The sequence below is a fragment of the Leptomonas pyrrhocoris genome, assembly GCF_001293395.1.
Source record: "Leptomonas pyrrhocoris isolate H10 chromosome Unknown, whole genome shotgun sequence".
Classification (NCBI taxonomy): Eukaryota; Euglenozoa; class Kinetoplastea; order Trypanosomatida; family Trypanosomatidae; genus Leptomonas; species Leptomonas pyrrhocoris.
Window position 1 is genome coordinate 708,658 of NW_015438361.1, and position 15,561 is coordinate 724,218.

The 15,561-nt window shown below is 54.8% G+C and overlaps 4 protein-coding genes across 5 annotated transcripts; all 4 read right to left on the reverse strand.

Annotated features, from left to right (window-relative positions):
- Window positions 1–531: 531 nt before the first annotated feature.
- On the reverse strand, window positions 532–3,015 carry ABB37_03356 (putative ATP-dependent RNA helicase; the record flags this gene model as incomplete). Its single annotated transcript, XM_015800675.1, has 1 exon — window positions 532–3,015. Exon 1 carries the CDS (start codon window positions 2,977–2,979, stop codon window positions 532–534), a length of 2,448 nt encoding a protein of 815 aa, XP_015660682.1. The 5' UTR covers window positions 2,980–3,015.
- A 421-nt stretch (window positions 3,016–3,436) lies between these two features.
- Window positions 3,437–4,554, reverse strand: ABB37_03357 (hypothetical protein; the record flags this gene model as incomplete). 2 transcript variants are annotated; one of them, XM_015800677.1, is made up of 1 exon in its annotated part: window positions 3,437–4,554. In XM_015800677.1, the coding sequence occupies exon 1, from the start codon at window positions 4,334–4,336 to the stop codon at window positions 3,437–3,439; it is 900 nt and encodes a 299-aa protein (XP_015660684.1). In that variant the 5' UTR covers window positions 4,337–4,554. The 2 variants fall into 2 exon arrangements, with proteins under 2 accessions (XP_015660684.1, XP_015660683.1); XM_015800676.1 differs by having other exon boundaries at window positions 3,437–4,539.
- Window positions 4,555–6,248: 1,694 nt separating this feature from the next.
- ABB37_03358 (hypothetical protein) lies at window positions 6,249–10,191 on the reverse strand (the record flags this gene model as incomplete). The annotated part of the gene is made up of 1 exon (XM_015800678.1): window positions 6,249–10,191. Exon 1 carries the CDS (start codon window positions 9,561–9,563, stop codon window positions 6,249–6,251), a length of 3,315 nt encoding a protein of 1,104 aa, XP_015660685.1. The 5' UTR covers window positions 9,564–10,191.
- A 471-nt stretch (window positions 10,192–10,662) lies between these two features.
- Window positions 10,663–14,723, reverse strand: ABB37_03359 (hypothetical protein; the record flags this gene model as incomplete). The annotated part of the gene is made up of 1 exon (XM_015800679.1): window positions 10,663–14,723. The coding sequence occupies exon 1, from the start codon at window positions 14,194–14,196 to the stop codon at window positions 10,663–10,665; it is 3,534 nt and encodes a 1,177-aa protein (XP_015660686.1). The 5' UTR covers window positions 14,197–14,723.
- Window positions 14,724–15,561: the final 838 nt, after the last annotated feature.

A 15,561-nucleotide genomic window follows, 5' to 3' on the forward strand; every position in this document is an offset into this window, starting at 1 on the left:
AGAGAGAAACAGTAGAACGGTAAGCACACGGACCTTTCCACAGGGGAAAAAGTGTCTATACACTTCATAGATATTAAAATACAATGCACTTTCAAGCCAATTCTTTTTCAACCGATCGAAAGTGGTCTATGGGAAAAAAAGGCGCATGTGCACACAAACGTCTCGCGAGGTGTCTCTGACACATCAGAGCACGGCCGTGGTTTTGCGCTTCAGATCAAAAGAACATCACTTCTTCTTTTTTTTTGTAGAAGTGATGCTCATTTCTTTTAGCGGAGAATCGGCGAATATCGGCTTATTAACGGGCGCGCACCGGGGTAGAAGAGAAAAACAAAAACCAATCACACCGAAGCAACCCTGCATTCGTTACTTTACTATTAAAGGGTTCAGCATTAATCGAACAAAGAAAGTATTGCGAGATTAAATTATGTTGGGCGACGTAGACTTCTGTTCTGCGATTGTGGTTACCGCCAAGAGGTTAATAGCGAGGCACCGAGGACACCTTGCACCCACCGTGCCAAGTTGACACAGGGCTTACTTCTTTTTCTTACCACCGCCGCTTTGCTTCTTGCGTGCAAGCCGGCTCCTCTCCTTTTCCGCCTTCCGTTTCAGCACGGCCATCTCTTCAAACGAACGCACGTGGCCGTCCTTCGGCAGGCGCTTCTGCTTGCGACCAATGCGCAGTTTCTTGCCTTGGTTCGGGTTGCTAATGTCCACGTAGTCGCTGTCGCCCTCGCCTTCCCCTTCCTGCGGCAGCATCGACTGCGCTGCCGCCTTGGCACGCTTCAGCGGCACCAAGTCCTCCTCCTCGCCCACGTCCTGGATGCGCATGTTGCTCTTCTTCACCCATTTGGAGTAAGCGTCCAGCTTGTTTTTGTAGTTGATCGCTTTACCTGCCTCGTTCTTCACGCCTTTCAGCAGTGCCTTGGCATCGTTGACGTGCATCTTGACGTAGCGGTTCTTCTTCTTACTCCACGCGAACACCTGCCGCTGCTGCGCCGCCTCCTCAGCCGTCTCAGCCGTGATATCCATCGTCGCGTCCTTCACGGAGTAGTGCGCGTTCTCGAGCGTCTCGATGCGCTCCACGTTCATGAAGAAGCTCTCATCTCGGTACGCGCCCGTCTCCAGCGTGTCCGCGTCGCGTCCGCCCAGCGCCGCCTGACGCGGGTGGGTGACCAGGCTCATGACGGCGTCGTCGCTGTTCGCTGCGTTGCTGCCGTCGCGCTCGCGCTTCTTGCGCTCCTGTGCGCGCTGCAACATGCGCTCCGCAAACGACAGTTTCTTCTCCGGCACTGAGGCAGCTGCTGCGCCAACGGCGGCGGACGACGAGGAGCTGCGCTGTTGATGGCTGCCTACGTTGTGCGCGTCCTCCTCGACCTTGGCGGCGCGCGAGAGCGACTGCATGGTTTCCGGGTTGCGAATCTGAAACAGCTTTTCCTTAGTGCCCATCTCGAGAAAGAGTTCCTTTGGCTTGAAGCGCTTCAGGTCAAAGCGAGCCGCATCAGCGCGGACGCGGGTGCTGCCCACCCGCTCCAACAGCAGCGGATGCAGAGGCGTCTGATCGAACGCGTATTGCGGCTTACGTGCCTCCTGAATACCCTCGTGCGTCGGCTTCTTCTTGGTGCGGTTGAACTTCTTGTGCGCGTTCTCAACAACTTTCGCCATGTTGCGCACCTCCACGTCATTTGCGTGCAGACGCTTCAGGAAGTCCAGCTCCAACTGAATATCCTCCTCCGGCAGCCGGCCGTAGCAGCCGTCGTCGGGGGTGAAAAGAAGATCGCCGGACATCGCCGCAGACTGCAGTGGTCGCCCAATGAACTGCATGAGATCGACGTAGTACGGGAAGTCCTCGAAGGTCATGATGGAGTAGGCCGTACCGGACCGGCCGGCGCGGGCGACACGACCGACGCGGTGCACAAAAAGCTTCGGATTGAAGGGGAAGGAGAAGTTGACGACGTTGTCCAGCAGCGGCAGGTCCAACCCCCGTGCGGCAACATCCGTCACCACCATCACGCTCGTCTCCCGCTTCGCAAAGCTGCGCACGGCGAGGCGGCGCGCCTCCTGGTCCATCTGCCCGTGCACCGCGCTGGCGGGGATGTCGTACGAGTTTAGGATCATCTGCAGAAACTCCACGTGAAAGCGCGACTCCACAAAGATGAGCGCCTGCGCGTTGTTCGACGATGCCTCGCCGACGTGCAAGATGCGCTTCAGCAGCACAATCAGCGCCGCGATCTTCTCATCGTTGCGCACGAGGAACGCGCTCTGCTTCAGTTGATCGCTCAATTTCATCTCCGCATCCAGGCGGATAATGACGGGGTTGTGCAGGCCAGCGCTGGTGAACTCGGCCAACACGCTTGGCATCGTGGCCGAGAAGAGGGCCCGCTGGCAGGACTCTGGAATTTTCTGCATAATCGCACCAATCTGCGGCTGCAGCCCCAGCTCAAAAAGACGATCGGCCTCGTCGAGGATGATGCAGCGCACCGCGGTGAGGTGCAACGAGGCCTCCTCCATAATATGCAGCAGACGCCCGGGTGTGGCCACCACCAGATCTGGATTCGACGCGAGCAGCTCAAACTGCTGATCCAGCGAGTCACCGCCGACGAGGGCGGCAAAGCGGAGGTCCATAAACTTGTTCAGTGCAAAGGCGTTGTGCAGCGTCTGCAGACTCAGCTCGCGGGTGGGCGACAGCACGAGGCAGCGAATGCCGACCATCTTCGCGTGCGTCTTGAGAAGGTGAAGCGCGGGGATGAGGAAGGCAGCCGTCTTGCCGGAGCCGGTGCGGGCCATGGCGACCACGTCGTTGCCCTGCAGCATGGGCGGAATAGCCTTTCGCTGGATGGGCGTGGGAACGGTGAAGCCCTGTTTCAGGATGGCATCCAGAAGAGGCTTGTCAAGACCGAAGGTCTGGAAGCCTCCACCCTTCTTCTTCTTCGCGTCCGCCGCCGACTCCACCGCGGCGTCCCAGGAGCCGTGACCGTTCATGATGACAGGATCAAAGCGGATTCGTGCGGTTGTAGCTATTCGAGAAGGAACAAGGAAGAGTAATGTGAAGTGGGCAAAGGGTGAATTCGAGCGTGCAAAGGAGGCGAAGAGCAGAGGGCGTCCTCCGCGACGGTAACCATGACGATGTCGGCCAGCAACAGCAAACGAGCAGGAACCCCTTAAGTGTGTGGTGATGCAAGAAGTTTCAATGTCGCATTTTTCCCCTTCTTTTTCTGGAAACCTACAGAGAAGCATCGGAGCGTGGAGTATGTAGTCTGGCATTTAGGCCAGGAAAACGGTCGCTGAGGCTAAATACGTAACGCACTGCTAACATCGGTTCTTTTCTTTTTCATTTCTCCCTCATGGAACTAAAGGGAAGCCTGCTCTGTCTCTCTCGGCTAGCTCGACCATCACAAAACCGCCGCAGCACTCACAAGACACAGCACAACTTCCAACGTCACACGCCAAATATCTTCAGATGTTCCTCGTTTGTAAGAGGGACAGCAAGGGAGGCGTTTCTCGGGTTTGCTACCGAGACGTACGGCATCTCTGCCCGCCCACCAAACGCGTAGCTGTCGAGGTAGCTGGTGTACGGGCCACCTTCGCCGACGAAGCCCAACGTCTTGTACGGTGCCACCGCGGCACTCGTCGGCGAGGATGTCGATCCAGCCGTGCTGCGAAACAGCGTGTGTTTGCCGTCGCTCACCGGGTCACGCGCTGCGCGATACGGCGAGTATTGCGAAGCGGGGTACACCGTGCGCCTCAGCAGGCCAGGGGCCTCCACTGGGTTGTACTCCCGCTTTCCGTTCACGACAGACGGCGGCTCAGCCGTCAAGAGCTCCGCGGCACCCAACTCCACCAACTGACGCATCGTTTCCTCGATGCCGGGAATGCCGCGGATATTCGCTGCCAGCGGGCCCGCCAGGCGTACCGTTGACTCATCCATCTCCGGCGCATTTGCGTTCACCAGGTCGTACACAACGGCGTACGAGTTCTCCGCTTCCTCATCGTCGCTCACGTACTCGCTGTCTTCGTTGGTGTTAGTGCTGTTCGTGCCCGCACCCATGCCAGACGCATCCGCCGACGCAGCGAGCGCAGCGGTGGCATCTTCGGTCTTGATAACCACGTCTGCCACCTCCGTAAGGGGCGGGAGAGGCTCAAACGGCAGCGTTGCCACGATCCGACCGGTAGTGCGTTGTCGCACATGCATGCCGCTCTCCCACGGCGTGCCGAACGACTCGCACAAGTCCTCCAATGTCACGGCGGCGGGGTCCTCTAACTCGATGAAGTTGTCGCCCATGAAGACGGCGCCTTTCCTTCCCGAAAGGGGCTTCGGCGCTACCGGAGCCTCGGACATGAATTGCCGCAGAATTCACTGATTGGTAAAAGTAGGCTGTGGAAGATCGACACTGCCCGTGGAATCTTTTGCGAGGCAGTGGTAAGCCCAGTTGTGGTGAAGAACACAAACTTTGATTTTCACCGTTTGGCCTGTGCAGCGGGAGCAAATACACGTGGATGTCCACACTTCCTCTTGTTTGTTCAGCAGTAAAACGACAGCACTAACATCAGTTGTACTTTAAGGTCGATGCGAAAAGAGAGGGGAAGAGAGGAAACGAAATCAAAAGCAGGGTGTTCGCTGGGAAAAGCAGGTGTTACGCGATACCTTAAGCAACTACTTCCGTTCGCGGCGACGTTTCAACTGCTTTGTGCGCGCAGTTGTAAAGTGTCGAACAACACACTCAGCGTACGGATCCTTTTTGTTGCTATTTGGCGAGCGCATACAGATCTTTTTTCTTCGTTGTTTGCTATCAGTTGGGCTTTTCAGCGCATCGAGGCTTAGGAGTTCGCTATCCGCGAATCGTCCGGAATCAACCTCCACCAGCGATAACAGCAGCAGATGGCGTTGGAAAAACGAGAAAAGTTGAGAGATGCGCTTAAAAGAATCAAAAAAAAGGGCCGTTCAGGGCATGCAACTTTTTGATTCTCTTCTCTGTTCCACCCTGCGTTGAAAACCGCGGTACAGTGATGTGAAAGCGCTCCCGTCAGAAACGCGGCGTTATTCTGGTCCGCCAATACCCCCCCCACACACACACACAAAAAAAAAAAAGACCGGCGTTGTGACAGTCCGCATAATAGGCAAGTAGTCTAAGCACTTCGCGACATCAGACAGTGAAGCAAAAGGAGTTAAGAGAGAAAGAGAGAGAAAGGAAGGGTTTTTAAAAAGAGTGTTAGCCACTACAAAAGGGAAGCAAACATACCGACAAGAAAAAAAGCTAGCGTGAGTATCAAAGGAAAAAAAACTGCTGTCGCGGAGGTCACCAAATGATGAACATAACACTAAAAAAAGCTTTTCATGCGACAGCGCAGGCTAGCATTGCTAGTCGTTGGCATCCATGTCACCCGCCAAAATGACCTGAAGAGAAGAACGAAAGAAAAAGAGAGAAAAAGAGAGAAATCAAAAACACCGCCGCGGTATAACGTACAAGACTGTGTATGTATATAAAAAAAGGTCCGTCTGTGTACCGGCGAAGTCGGACTTCTAAAATCGTATGCTGCTTTTCCTCGTTGGGGAATGGGGTTGGGGGAAGGGAGGGGCTGACATGAAGAAGGTACAACTACGGAGCACAGCGTTGAGGTAAAGAATTACATGGTTCTGCGAAGCTTGAGTGTCGCAGCATCACGAGTTAAACACGACGGCCGTGGAGAGAGAGATTTTCTGCAGAAAAAAAAATCAGTACGCCATCACCTTAAAACATCTTCTTCACACACACACAAAGGGAAAAAAAAAAGGCCCTAAGCCACAAACTGAATATGAGAGAAACCCCCAAAAACCAAAAGAAACACATGAAAAGCGAGAATACAGAACAATTAGGAAACAAAAAAAAAGACTAGAAGAAGAGTGAGGCGATCTGCAGCTAGTCGTCGTGCTGGTAACCTTTTAGCCGTGCAGGAGACGGATTCTGTTTGTTTACACTGAAAAAAAAAAGCGAAGAGAGAGAGAGAGAGACGCTGTCACGCTGGACTTTCACGTCAAGAAATCAAAACAACAAAACCAAAGGAAAGAGGAGAAAGAGAAGCAAAGAAGAAAGAGAAACGTATCGCTTCAGGTAGAAACAAACACACACAAACAACAACAACCAACAAAAAAGAAACAGAGGAATATGAGACAAGAGCAGCAGAAAAGGGTAAAAAGCAGTAACAGCGGAGCACAAACTCGCCAGGGGAAAAACGAACAAACCCGGACGTTCTCTTTTCCTTTTTCCCCTCATCTACGCGATGGAGCGGCGCAGAATGTGAGTGACTGATGGCAGCCCGAGTAGGTAGGCAACAGGGCTAATGCTTGATGCCAGCGCTGACACGAAGCCAACGGCGACCACAATGCACAGCTGGATGTATGGAAAAGGAAAGGGGAAAGATATTTGCGCAAAAAGGATTTGTTGCAGCAGCATCGTGTAGGCGACAACGACACCGATGATGAGGCCCACGGAGCCAGCGGACACCACCAGAATGAAGGCCTCCCAGACGTACACCCGGTACACCTGAAACCGCGTCATGCCCATGCACAGCAGCACGCCGATCTCCTTCGACGAGTTCAACACGTTCGTGGTCATGCTGCTCATCAAGGAGAAGAAGCAAATGAGGAGGATCATCAACTCCGCCATGATGAAGAAGATGCTCAAGATCTTGTCTGCCGTTTCCATGTCCTTTAGCTTGTCCTCGATGGTGGTAATCGTGGGGGTGCGGCCCACGAACGACAGGATGGATATCATCGTGTCGCCAACTGCCTGGTAGCGTCTCGCATCCTTCACGCGCAGGCAGATGGACACGACGTTGCCATCCATCACGCTGTTGTACGGGACGTCGATTTGGTGGAGCACGCCCGGAATCGACACCATTAACGGCGTAGAATCGGAGGAGAACTTCGACATGCTTTTAACGGGAGACAGATCCATTGTCGCCATTGGGCGGGCGGGGACCATGAAGTCAGCCTTACTCTTCGCTGTCTCGTTGACCGCCCGTGAGGCGGTGTAGAGCAACACGCCCTTTGCGTTGCCGACACCGAGGAACTTCGCAGCGCCGGAGGACAAGATACCCCGGTACATTCCCTCTGCCGAATAGAGGGATTGTACTAACCCGTACTGCCCCACCAGCTTATCCACCGCACTCACGAGCAAAAACGATGTGCCCAAGACGTCGTAGTAATTCGGTGGCAGCTGGACCACGGTGGCGGTCGAGCTGCGGTAGCGACCAAGCGAGTTGAGGTGGTGGTCTCTGATAGAGGAGAGCGCGTTTACGGTGTACTCGTAGGTGTACTTGGACACCTGGCCGCTCTCTATGAGGTCTTGGAGGTACTCCTCCACGATCCAGTACTCATGCATGGTCATCCCGCCGGTGAAAACGCTCACTTCACAGCCCAATTCCTGCCGGGCCGTGTACGTGAAAGAGCTCAGCTCGATCTGGACGGCTACCGTGATGAAAATCACAAAGGCGAGGGACAAGGAGTACATGAGCGTCGTCTTGCGGTTACGAACGCGATGCGCGCTCAAGCTCTTTTGCATGAAAGAGAAGACGGCCTTGCTTTCCGCAAAGAGCAGCAGGTAGGAGATGCAAACCTGACACACCCGCTCAAAGTTCAGCGCCAGCAACACGAACCCCGCCAGCAGCCCAATAAGGACGGCGAAGAAGATGTAAAAGATGAGACTCAGATTCATGACAATCAACCCAGTGGGAAACAGGAAATAAACGAGGAAGCCGAAAACAAAGAGAAGAACACCGAGGCCAAACATGGTGCCGTTGAGCTCCGAAGAGTCGTTGCGGCGAATTTTGAATATGACACCGACGCTGCGACTGCGTGACGTGTTCAGCGCATCCGGCAGCTTCTGCGTAACGAGCGCTAGAATGGGGAAAAATGACGCGACAATCGGGATGCCGAGACCAGCTAGCGTGGCCCAGCCAATCGCCGCCCCCGTCACACCGAGCGGGAGAGTCACCGCGATGAGGTTGATGAAGATCTGCCGCACACCGATGTACACCGCTTGCCCGGCCGCGAGCCCAATGATCCACGCGGGGATCGTGAACGCGTACGCGTTGACCAGCACCAGCACGACCAAGTTTTCATTCGTAAAGCCGACCATGCGCTGGATGCCCAGTTCGTACGTCTTCGTCTCTATCCCGACAGTCAGCAGCGTGTAGATGAGCACGATGCTGAGGAAGGCGAGGGCTAAGAGAATGACGGAGATGATGAGACCGAGGAAGACGCTCATCATACGCGTTGACCACAAGCCCCCAAGCTGCGGCGTTACCCGACCAATCTGCATAAAGCCCAACGGAGAGAGAACGCCAGAGGCCCAGGCCACAACGTTTCGGCGAATGGTGTTGTAGCTGGTGGAGCGGTACGCGCGCAACCGTGTGTAGGGTTCCATGATGAAGTACACAAACGATGCGCAGTTGTTGGGATCGGCACCAGCAATGGTAGCCACAACGTCGCTCGGCGTGTCGGGTCGCAGGCCCTTCGCCACGTCTTTTAGAATCGTGCTGTACGAAGTAACGGCGAAGGACTGCAGCGAAGGAAACTTGTGATCGTCGGCCTCCATGACGGCGATGACCTTCAAGACCGTAATCACATCGGAGGAGAGCGGCGAAGGAAAGTCGCGGAACGCCTCGGGGTAGTTGCCCTCCGCATTCCCGTAGAAGGCGACAAGGTCCCCCTTCTGGACGTCCCCCATCAAGAGGGCGACGTGGTGCGACAGGATCACTTCCCCTTCACGCGGAGTGGGCTGGGAGTACTGCGTGCCGAAGCCCATGCGCTTCTCCGCTGCCGCGTCAATGGCGATCACGCTCACCGCTGCCGAATCCACCGAGGAGCACTCGGACATGCACACCGAGGGGTCGCCGCAAAGTGTGCCATCCAGCTTATACCACAGCGAGGACGAGTTCTTGCCACGGCAGGTGCGCAAGTTCTGTGCATTGAACTGCGCGATGATGCGCGGGGCGTGAAGGCCATATGTCTTATCGGAGTAGGGAAAAAGCTCCTTGATGATCGTGTAGTTGAGCGAGGAGGCGGCAGTCATCACACCGCCAGGACGGATGCGCAGATCGTACTCACCCCGCACTGCCTCCGACAAGCGCAGAAAGAGAATTGGCATGTTCGTCAGCAGGGAGATCATCAGCACGCAAAGCAGCACGACGACGAGAACGGAGAAGAAGCCAAGGCAGTAGCTGCACGTGCGGCACTTGATGTCCGTCCAGGCGAGACTGAGGAAGAGGCGCACCATCTTGAACGAGTTCCAGATGTTTCGCAGAACTCGCTTCGTGCGAGCCCACATCGACGACGACTTGTCATCGTACACGAGGTCGACGGCGAGGCGACGGTTGCGCTGCACGCCCACCTTTTGCATCCCTACCGGGGTGCTGCCGACCGACGGCCGCGAGAACTCGTCCTCGAGCACCCTGCCGCCTCGTATCATCGTCTGGCGCCGTTTGCCCGAGGACTCGGTGTCCGGAGTGCTCTCAAAGAAGTCATTGCGCAAGGGATCATGGGACGGGCAGCTGCCGTCCACGATGCCAACCAGATCGTTGATCATGACAGGTTCGGCAGCGGGTGAATGACCCGAGGAGAGAAACGGAGAGCAAGCATCTCTAGAGTCGTCTCGTGGGGTTCTCTTCGGCATACTTTTTTTTTTTTAAGGGAGAGCACGCGTGCGTCGGTGTGTGTGTGTGTGTGTGTGTGTGTGTCCTGGGGGAGGAGGGGGAGAGGGGTTAGGAAGAGAAAAGAACAAAGGATACACGATGAAGCAGCGGGCCTATTATATATGTGTGTTCACGAAGAGAAGAGCAAACGACAACAAAAAAGGTTCTTGGGAAATAGAACTCACAAGTACAGCCAAAACTATATCAACGGTGTTTTAAAACCTCCACGAAGGAGCGAGAACGACTGTTAAGTCATACAGCCCAAGAGAGAAATTCGTGACACGAGAGTTACCAAAGTCAGAAAAAAAAAATTATTCAAGACAGCGAAACTCTGAAGAGAGGCCGTTTTTGGTGCAATTGAGCAAGAAGAATAAAAGGAGACCGACTGCGATTTGTCTTGAGCCTCCACTGAGAGGTATAACACGAACAATCACAGAAGAAAGAAGGCAATAATTGATGCTAATAAAATGTCTTACAACTGTACCCCACTTGCGAGATAGTGCTCAAGAGAGTTAGGTGTTCTGAGGAAAAAGAAGGGTTGAAGTAAAAAAGAGGAGAGGTGATTAAAAAAAGCAAATTGAGGTATGACGGCGAGACGCACCACACATCACGTGCGCCGTTTACCGACGTCCTCACTGCACGTTCGAAGTATTCTGTACGCATTCACCTTCACACCCGACAGCAGCACTTGCATGCGTCTGTAGTGCTAAACACGGAGTTGAGTAAGAGGAATAATAGCCCATTTTCTTTTTAAAGAATTTCAAATAGATGTGAGCGCATTCGTAGAAGTGCCTGCGCGTCGACAGCGGTACTGTACTTAAGCCTCTTCGTCCTTCATGCAACATCGCAAGGGATCCACCATCACAAGTCAGCCACCGTCTCTTCTCCCTCTGCACCATCAAGGCGTCGATTCCATTTTTTTTTAAGGGGGAAAACAGCCTCCACCTCCCCTCTCCTCCTCCCCTCTCTCTCTCTCTCTCACACACAGACGAACTACATCACCCTGCGCAAGATGTGTGTGATGGAGGGCAGGTTTAGCAGATACGTGACGGGGCTGACGCTTGCCGCGAGCGCCGAGCCGAAGCCAATGATGAAAATAAGACAGAGCTGAATATAGGGGAAGGGGAACGGGATGGACAGCTGCGTAAAGAGGGAGCTCTGCAGCAGCATGGTCTCCGCCAACGCCACGCCGACAAGTAAGCCGAGAAAGCCAGAGGACACCACCAGGGTGAAAGCCTCCCAGACGTACACGCGGTACACCTGCAGGCGCGTCATGCCGAGGCACAGGAGCACGCCAATCTCCTTCGACGAGTCCAACACGTTCGCCGTCATGCTGCTCATTAGAGAGAAGAAGCAAATCAGCATTATAACAACCTGAATAACAACAAAGAACACCGTGAAGATGGTGTCGATGGTCTCGACATCTTCCAACGCGGTCGTCATGTCGGCAATGCTGTAGCTCACCTCTCTTTTCGAGAGCCAGCAGCGCAGAAAAGCTTTCACCTCTGCGTAGTGCGCCGGTGAGGAAACGCGCAGGAAGACCGCGGTCAGAGGCAGCACGTTGCAGCTTAAGTATGGGGTGCCGGTGAGGCGCACTGCCGACGGCAGCGACAGCAACACCTCGCCCATGTTATTGGGGTACTTGGTCATGAGGAATACCGCGGAGCTGTCCATCACGGCTAGAGCCCGGCCTGCACTAAGCTGCACTTTAGACTGCGGCGGCCTCAGCGCGGCATCGGAGTTGTTGACGCCGCGAGAAAACGCAGCAACGTGCGTTTCGAACAGAAACGCATCGCTGAAGCTACGCAGTGCAAAAACGCGATTGGTGGTGGTGGCGATCACCGCCGCGTTAGTGGCCGACTCCGCGTACAGGCCGCCCGTGAGTCCATAGCGGCCCACCTCCGTCTCGTACTTGTTCACCTTGATGTAGTTCTGGTTCATCACGTCGAAGAAGTTGGGGGGAACGGGGCACAGACTGAGAACGTGGTTTTCCGTTTGCCCCAACGTCTTCATGCGTATTTGCTGCACCGGATACAGGTTCCCGCCGGTCGGTGCAGCCACGCGATACGTCATGGCGCGCACCACCTCTTTTCCCAGTGCTTCATAGACGTCGCGCTCCAGCTGCGCGTACGCTGCGAAGGACAAGCCTATGCCGTCGCCCACCATCCCAAGCAAATTCTCCGGATGCAGCGACGTCGCTTCGTACGCGTACGTGGTGCCATCGGGCAGCGGCGTGACAGCGTCGACGAAGGCCGGGGTGCGGCCCAGCTTTGGACGCCTCGCCCTGCGCAGGTGCAGCGTCACGTCTGAGCCGTGGCTGCGCTCCGTGGAGTACTTCAACGAGGTGACCTCGATGTCGAAGGCAACGGTGATGAAGACGAGAAAGCCCACGGACAGCGCGTACATGACGGTGGTCTGCCGATTGCGGAGCACGTGCGCGGAGAGGCTCTTCGTCACCATCGACCGGACAGCACGGTGCTCCCATGACATGAAAACAAGCCGCACCATCGTCTCCATCACCCGCTCGAAGTTGGTCGCCAGCATCACGAGCCCGCCCAGCATCCCCAGCAACACGAGAAAAAAGATGTAGAACATGAGAGAGAAGTTCTGCGTGATAACGCTGGTGGGGAAGAAGACGTACGCGGCGAACCCACCCACAGCACCTAGGAAGCCGAGGCTGAAGATGAACACGTCCGTCTCGCGCGACCGGCCCCGTTGGATGCGGTAGACAACACCCACACCTCGCCCGCGCGATGTGTCGAGGGCGGTAGGCAGTGCCGTCGAAATCAGCGAGCGAATTGGTAGCAAGGCCGCGACAAACGGGACACCGAGTCCCGCCAGCGTGGCCCAGCCGACTGCGGAGCCGGACACGGCAATCCCCAACGGCACAGCGGCGTAATGCAGCATGACGGCTCGCACAATCCAGTATCCTATTTGACCTGTGATGAGGCCCAGCACCCACGCGGGCAGGGTGAAGAAGTACGTGTTGGTGAAGACTAACAGGGCTAGGTGAGAGCAAGAAAACCCGAGCATGCGGTGAATGCCCAACTCGTACGTCTTCGTCTTAATCCCTATTGAGAGCAACGTGCAAATCAGAACACTACTGATGAAGCTGAGGGCAAGGACCACGATGGAGATGATAAGCCCCACAAAAGAGCTGAAGAACTGCATGGTGTAGAGAAAGGACAGGAGAGGCGTGGCCATGGTGATCTGATTCGCACCGATTTTCTCCGTGAAGAGTGCACCCCAGTCGCGCACGCGAGCGCGAATTTGGCCAAAATCGGAGTGCAGGTACGCGTCCTTGCGCTCCTTCGCGGGCATCTGAAACACGATGCGGGTTGCGTACTCAGCGGGCTTCGCCAACCGAGCAGCGGCACGCGCCTCGGCTGATACTGTCGGTGCCATCGCATCCACCACAAGAGCCGTGAAATGCGCGGGATTCATCAACACAAAGAAGTCCTCCGCGGCATCTGGGAAGTACGCGTCCGCGATGACAGCGCCGACTTTCACAGAGAGTAAGATGTGCGGATTGGCTTCCCCGTAGCGTGTTACCTGATTGAAAACGTGACGCAGATCTGGGTCCATGGCCGCGTTGACCAGCACCTCGTCCCCCGTCGTCACCTTCAGTGCGCCGGCTAAGGACTCGGATACCATCACGCCGCTGTATGGGAGGAGTTCCAAGGTTTTGCCAACGTGAGCTGCGGCGTCTGCGGTGAAGGCAGGGTCGGTGGAGGGGTCCACGACGACGACGGCAACCGTCTCCACGTTGCCCTCGCAGTAATCCGATACGCAGGTTTCTTGACACAAGACGCGCGTCGTGTTCGACGCTGTCGCCGCTCTTCCCTCCGTCGGCTTAAACCAGAGCGACTGCACCGTGCCATCTTGCAGCCTGCACGACGACTGCCTTCTTGCCTTGCCGGTAAGGTCGACACGGTAGGAGTGTACGTGGTGCGCCGACGATAGCGTCAGCAAACGATCTGACACGTGTGTGTAGTTGAGCGAAGAAGCCGACGCAGCGAGGCCACCTGTTGTCATAACCAAATCCACCGCACCGTAGGAGGCCTCGGCGAGGCGCAGCCCGACAACAGCGAAGCTAGAGAGGATGGTGAGCATGATGACACACACACAGACCACACAACACACAGAGCAGAAGCTCAACGCGTAGGATCCTTTGCGGGACACGGCGTCCGTCATGGTCATGTCCAGCATCAACCGGAACCGCGAGGTAGAGCTGAAACCTTCGGTAACGCTCTCCTTTACCTCGTGCAGCCACGTCTTCCATGTGATTTCCTCGTCTGTGATGAAGTCGATTTGCGTGCGGCGATGAACAGGGAGGGTCCGGCGCACCACAGAAACTTCAACCGCCTCGGTATCGCGGTCGCACACCGTCACCTCTGTCGCGGCGGCAAAGCCATTTGTCGGTGCTACTTCGACGACATCATTCCACTGGGAGAACCGGTGCGTGCCCTTAGGGTACTTGTTGGGTCGTAGCATAAATCCCTCGGAGAGCACCGCTGTTGCTCGCATCGCGAGACTATCTGTCAATGCAGCTAGTCAATCGTAATAATCGCGTTGTAACAGCTGCTAAACTCACCCTTTAAACGCAAAAAAAAAGCAGTTCGTTAACACACAAGCATGATGTTTTGTGCTGCACAAGAGTGAGAGGAGCGTGATGTCACCGTTGTACTCGTTGAAGGGGAGTTAGGCAACGGCCAGGGGAAGAAAAGAAAAAGAACGTACTGAAAGAACGATAAACGAGCCGACTCGAACGTTTACCGTTTATCGCCGTACTCTGCGTCGAACATGAGGAGAACAGAAACCGTAAAATGGATTTGGCTCTTTCAGTGTCCGTTGCGATCCGTGAATGAAACTTTGTATTTCGTGTGTGTTGATGTGAGAGAGCAGAAGATGAAAAAAGAAAGAGTGTGAAATCGTGGAGCAACCAAACTACGGATTCACCGGACGCTGCGTGCTTGGCCTGAAAGGGAGGAAAATGAGCATGCCACCCCTGCGTATTTATACCGCAAAAGAAAAAGAAGAAGAGCGCTTTCCACTGTGAAGTTTAGCAGCGAGAGGGAGAGAAAACAATGACAGCAGGAAAGACCAATAGTGGAGGTAACACTGCGATGATAACAATAATAGCAATAATAATAATAAGAAAAGCTGTGAGGCACACCCACACGCCAGTACTCAAGTATCAGAGCGCCACCAATGATAGCAGGTGGCCGTTGATTAACAGAATTGTCGTTGCTGTAGGTGCAGAACAGGTATGCTGCACGTGTACGCGCGTGAAACCGAAGAAGAAGACTTGAAGAAAGAATAACGATAAGGAAATCCGCATTCGCAGGAGAACAGCAAAACAAACACAAAAAAGAGAGAGAGGAAAGAGAGATGAGGAAATGAAAAATGCTACGTTGGGCAAGAGCCTTATATACGGCTTTCGTCTGCGTTTGCGCAATCCGCTTCGTCTGTGCTCTACGTGCTGCTACACGGCAACAGTGCGAAGGAAGAAAAAAAGAAAGTGAAGCAGAGAACACCAGCTTTTCCTGAGACAGAGAGATGGAGAAAGAGCCAAAGGTCTGGACTTCAAACGCAACCGCTGTGGATGAGCACGCGCCACGCTACGACACACATAACAATAACAAAGATAGAGGACACCCCACGGGAAACGCCGTCGGAGTACCGCACTTTTTCCATTGCTGCTTGCTACGCAGTCAACTCGAGACCTCAGAGCAGTACACCGCTTCTCGACTGAGGCATCAAACGGGAAAAAAAAATTGAGTTGCGTTATACGATGTCGATGAAAAAACAATCATGTTCCACGGTGCCGCGGAGCGCTTTGATACAGACGTTGAAAGCATGTATATGTGTCTAAGAAGCGAAACAGATAAC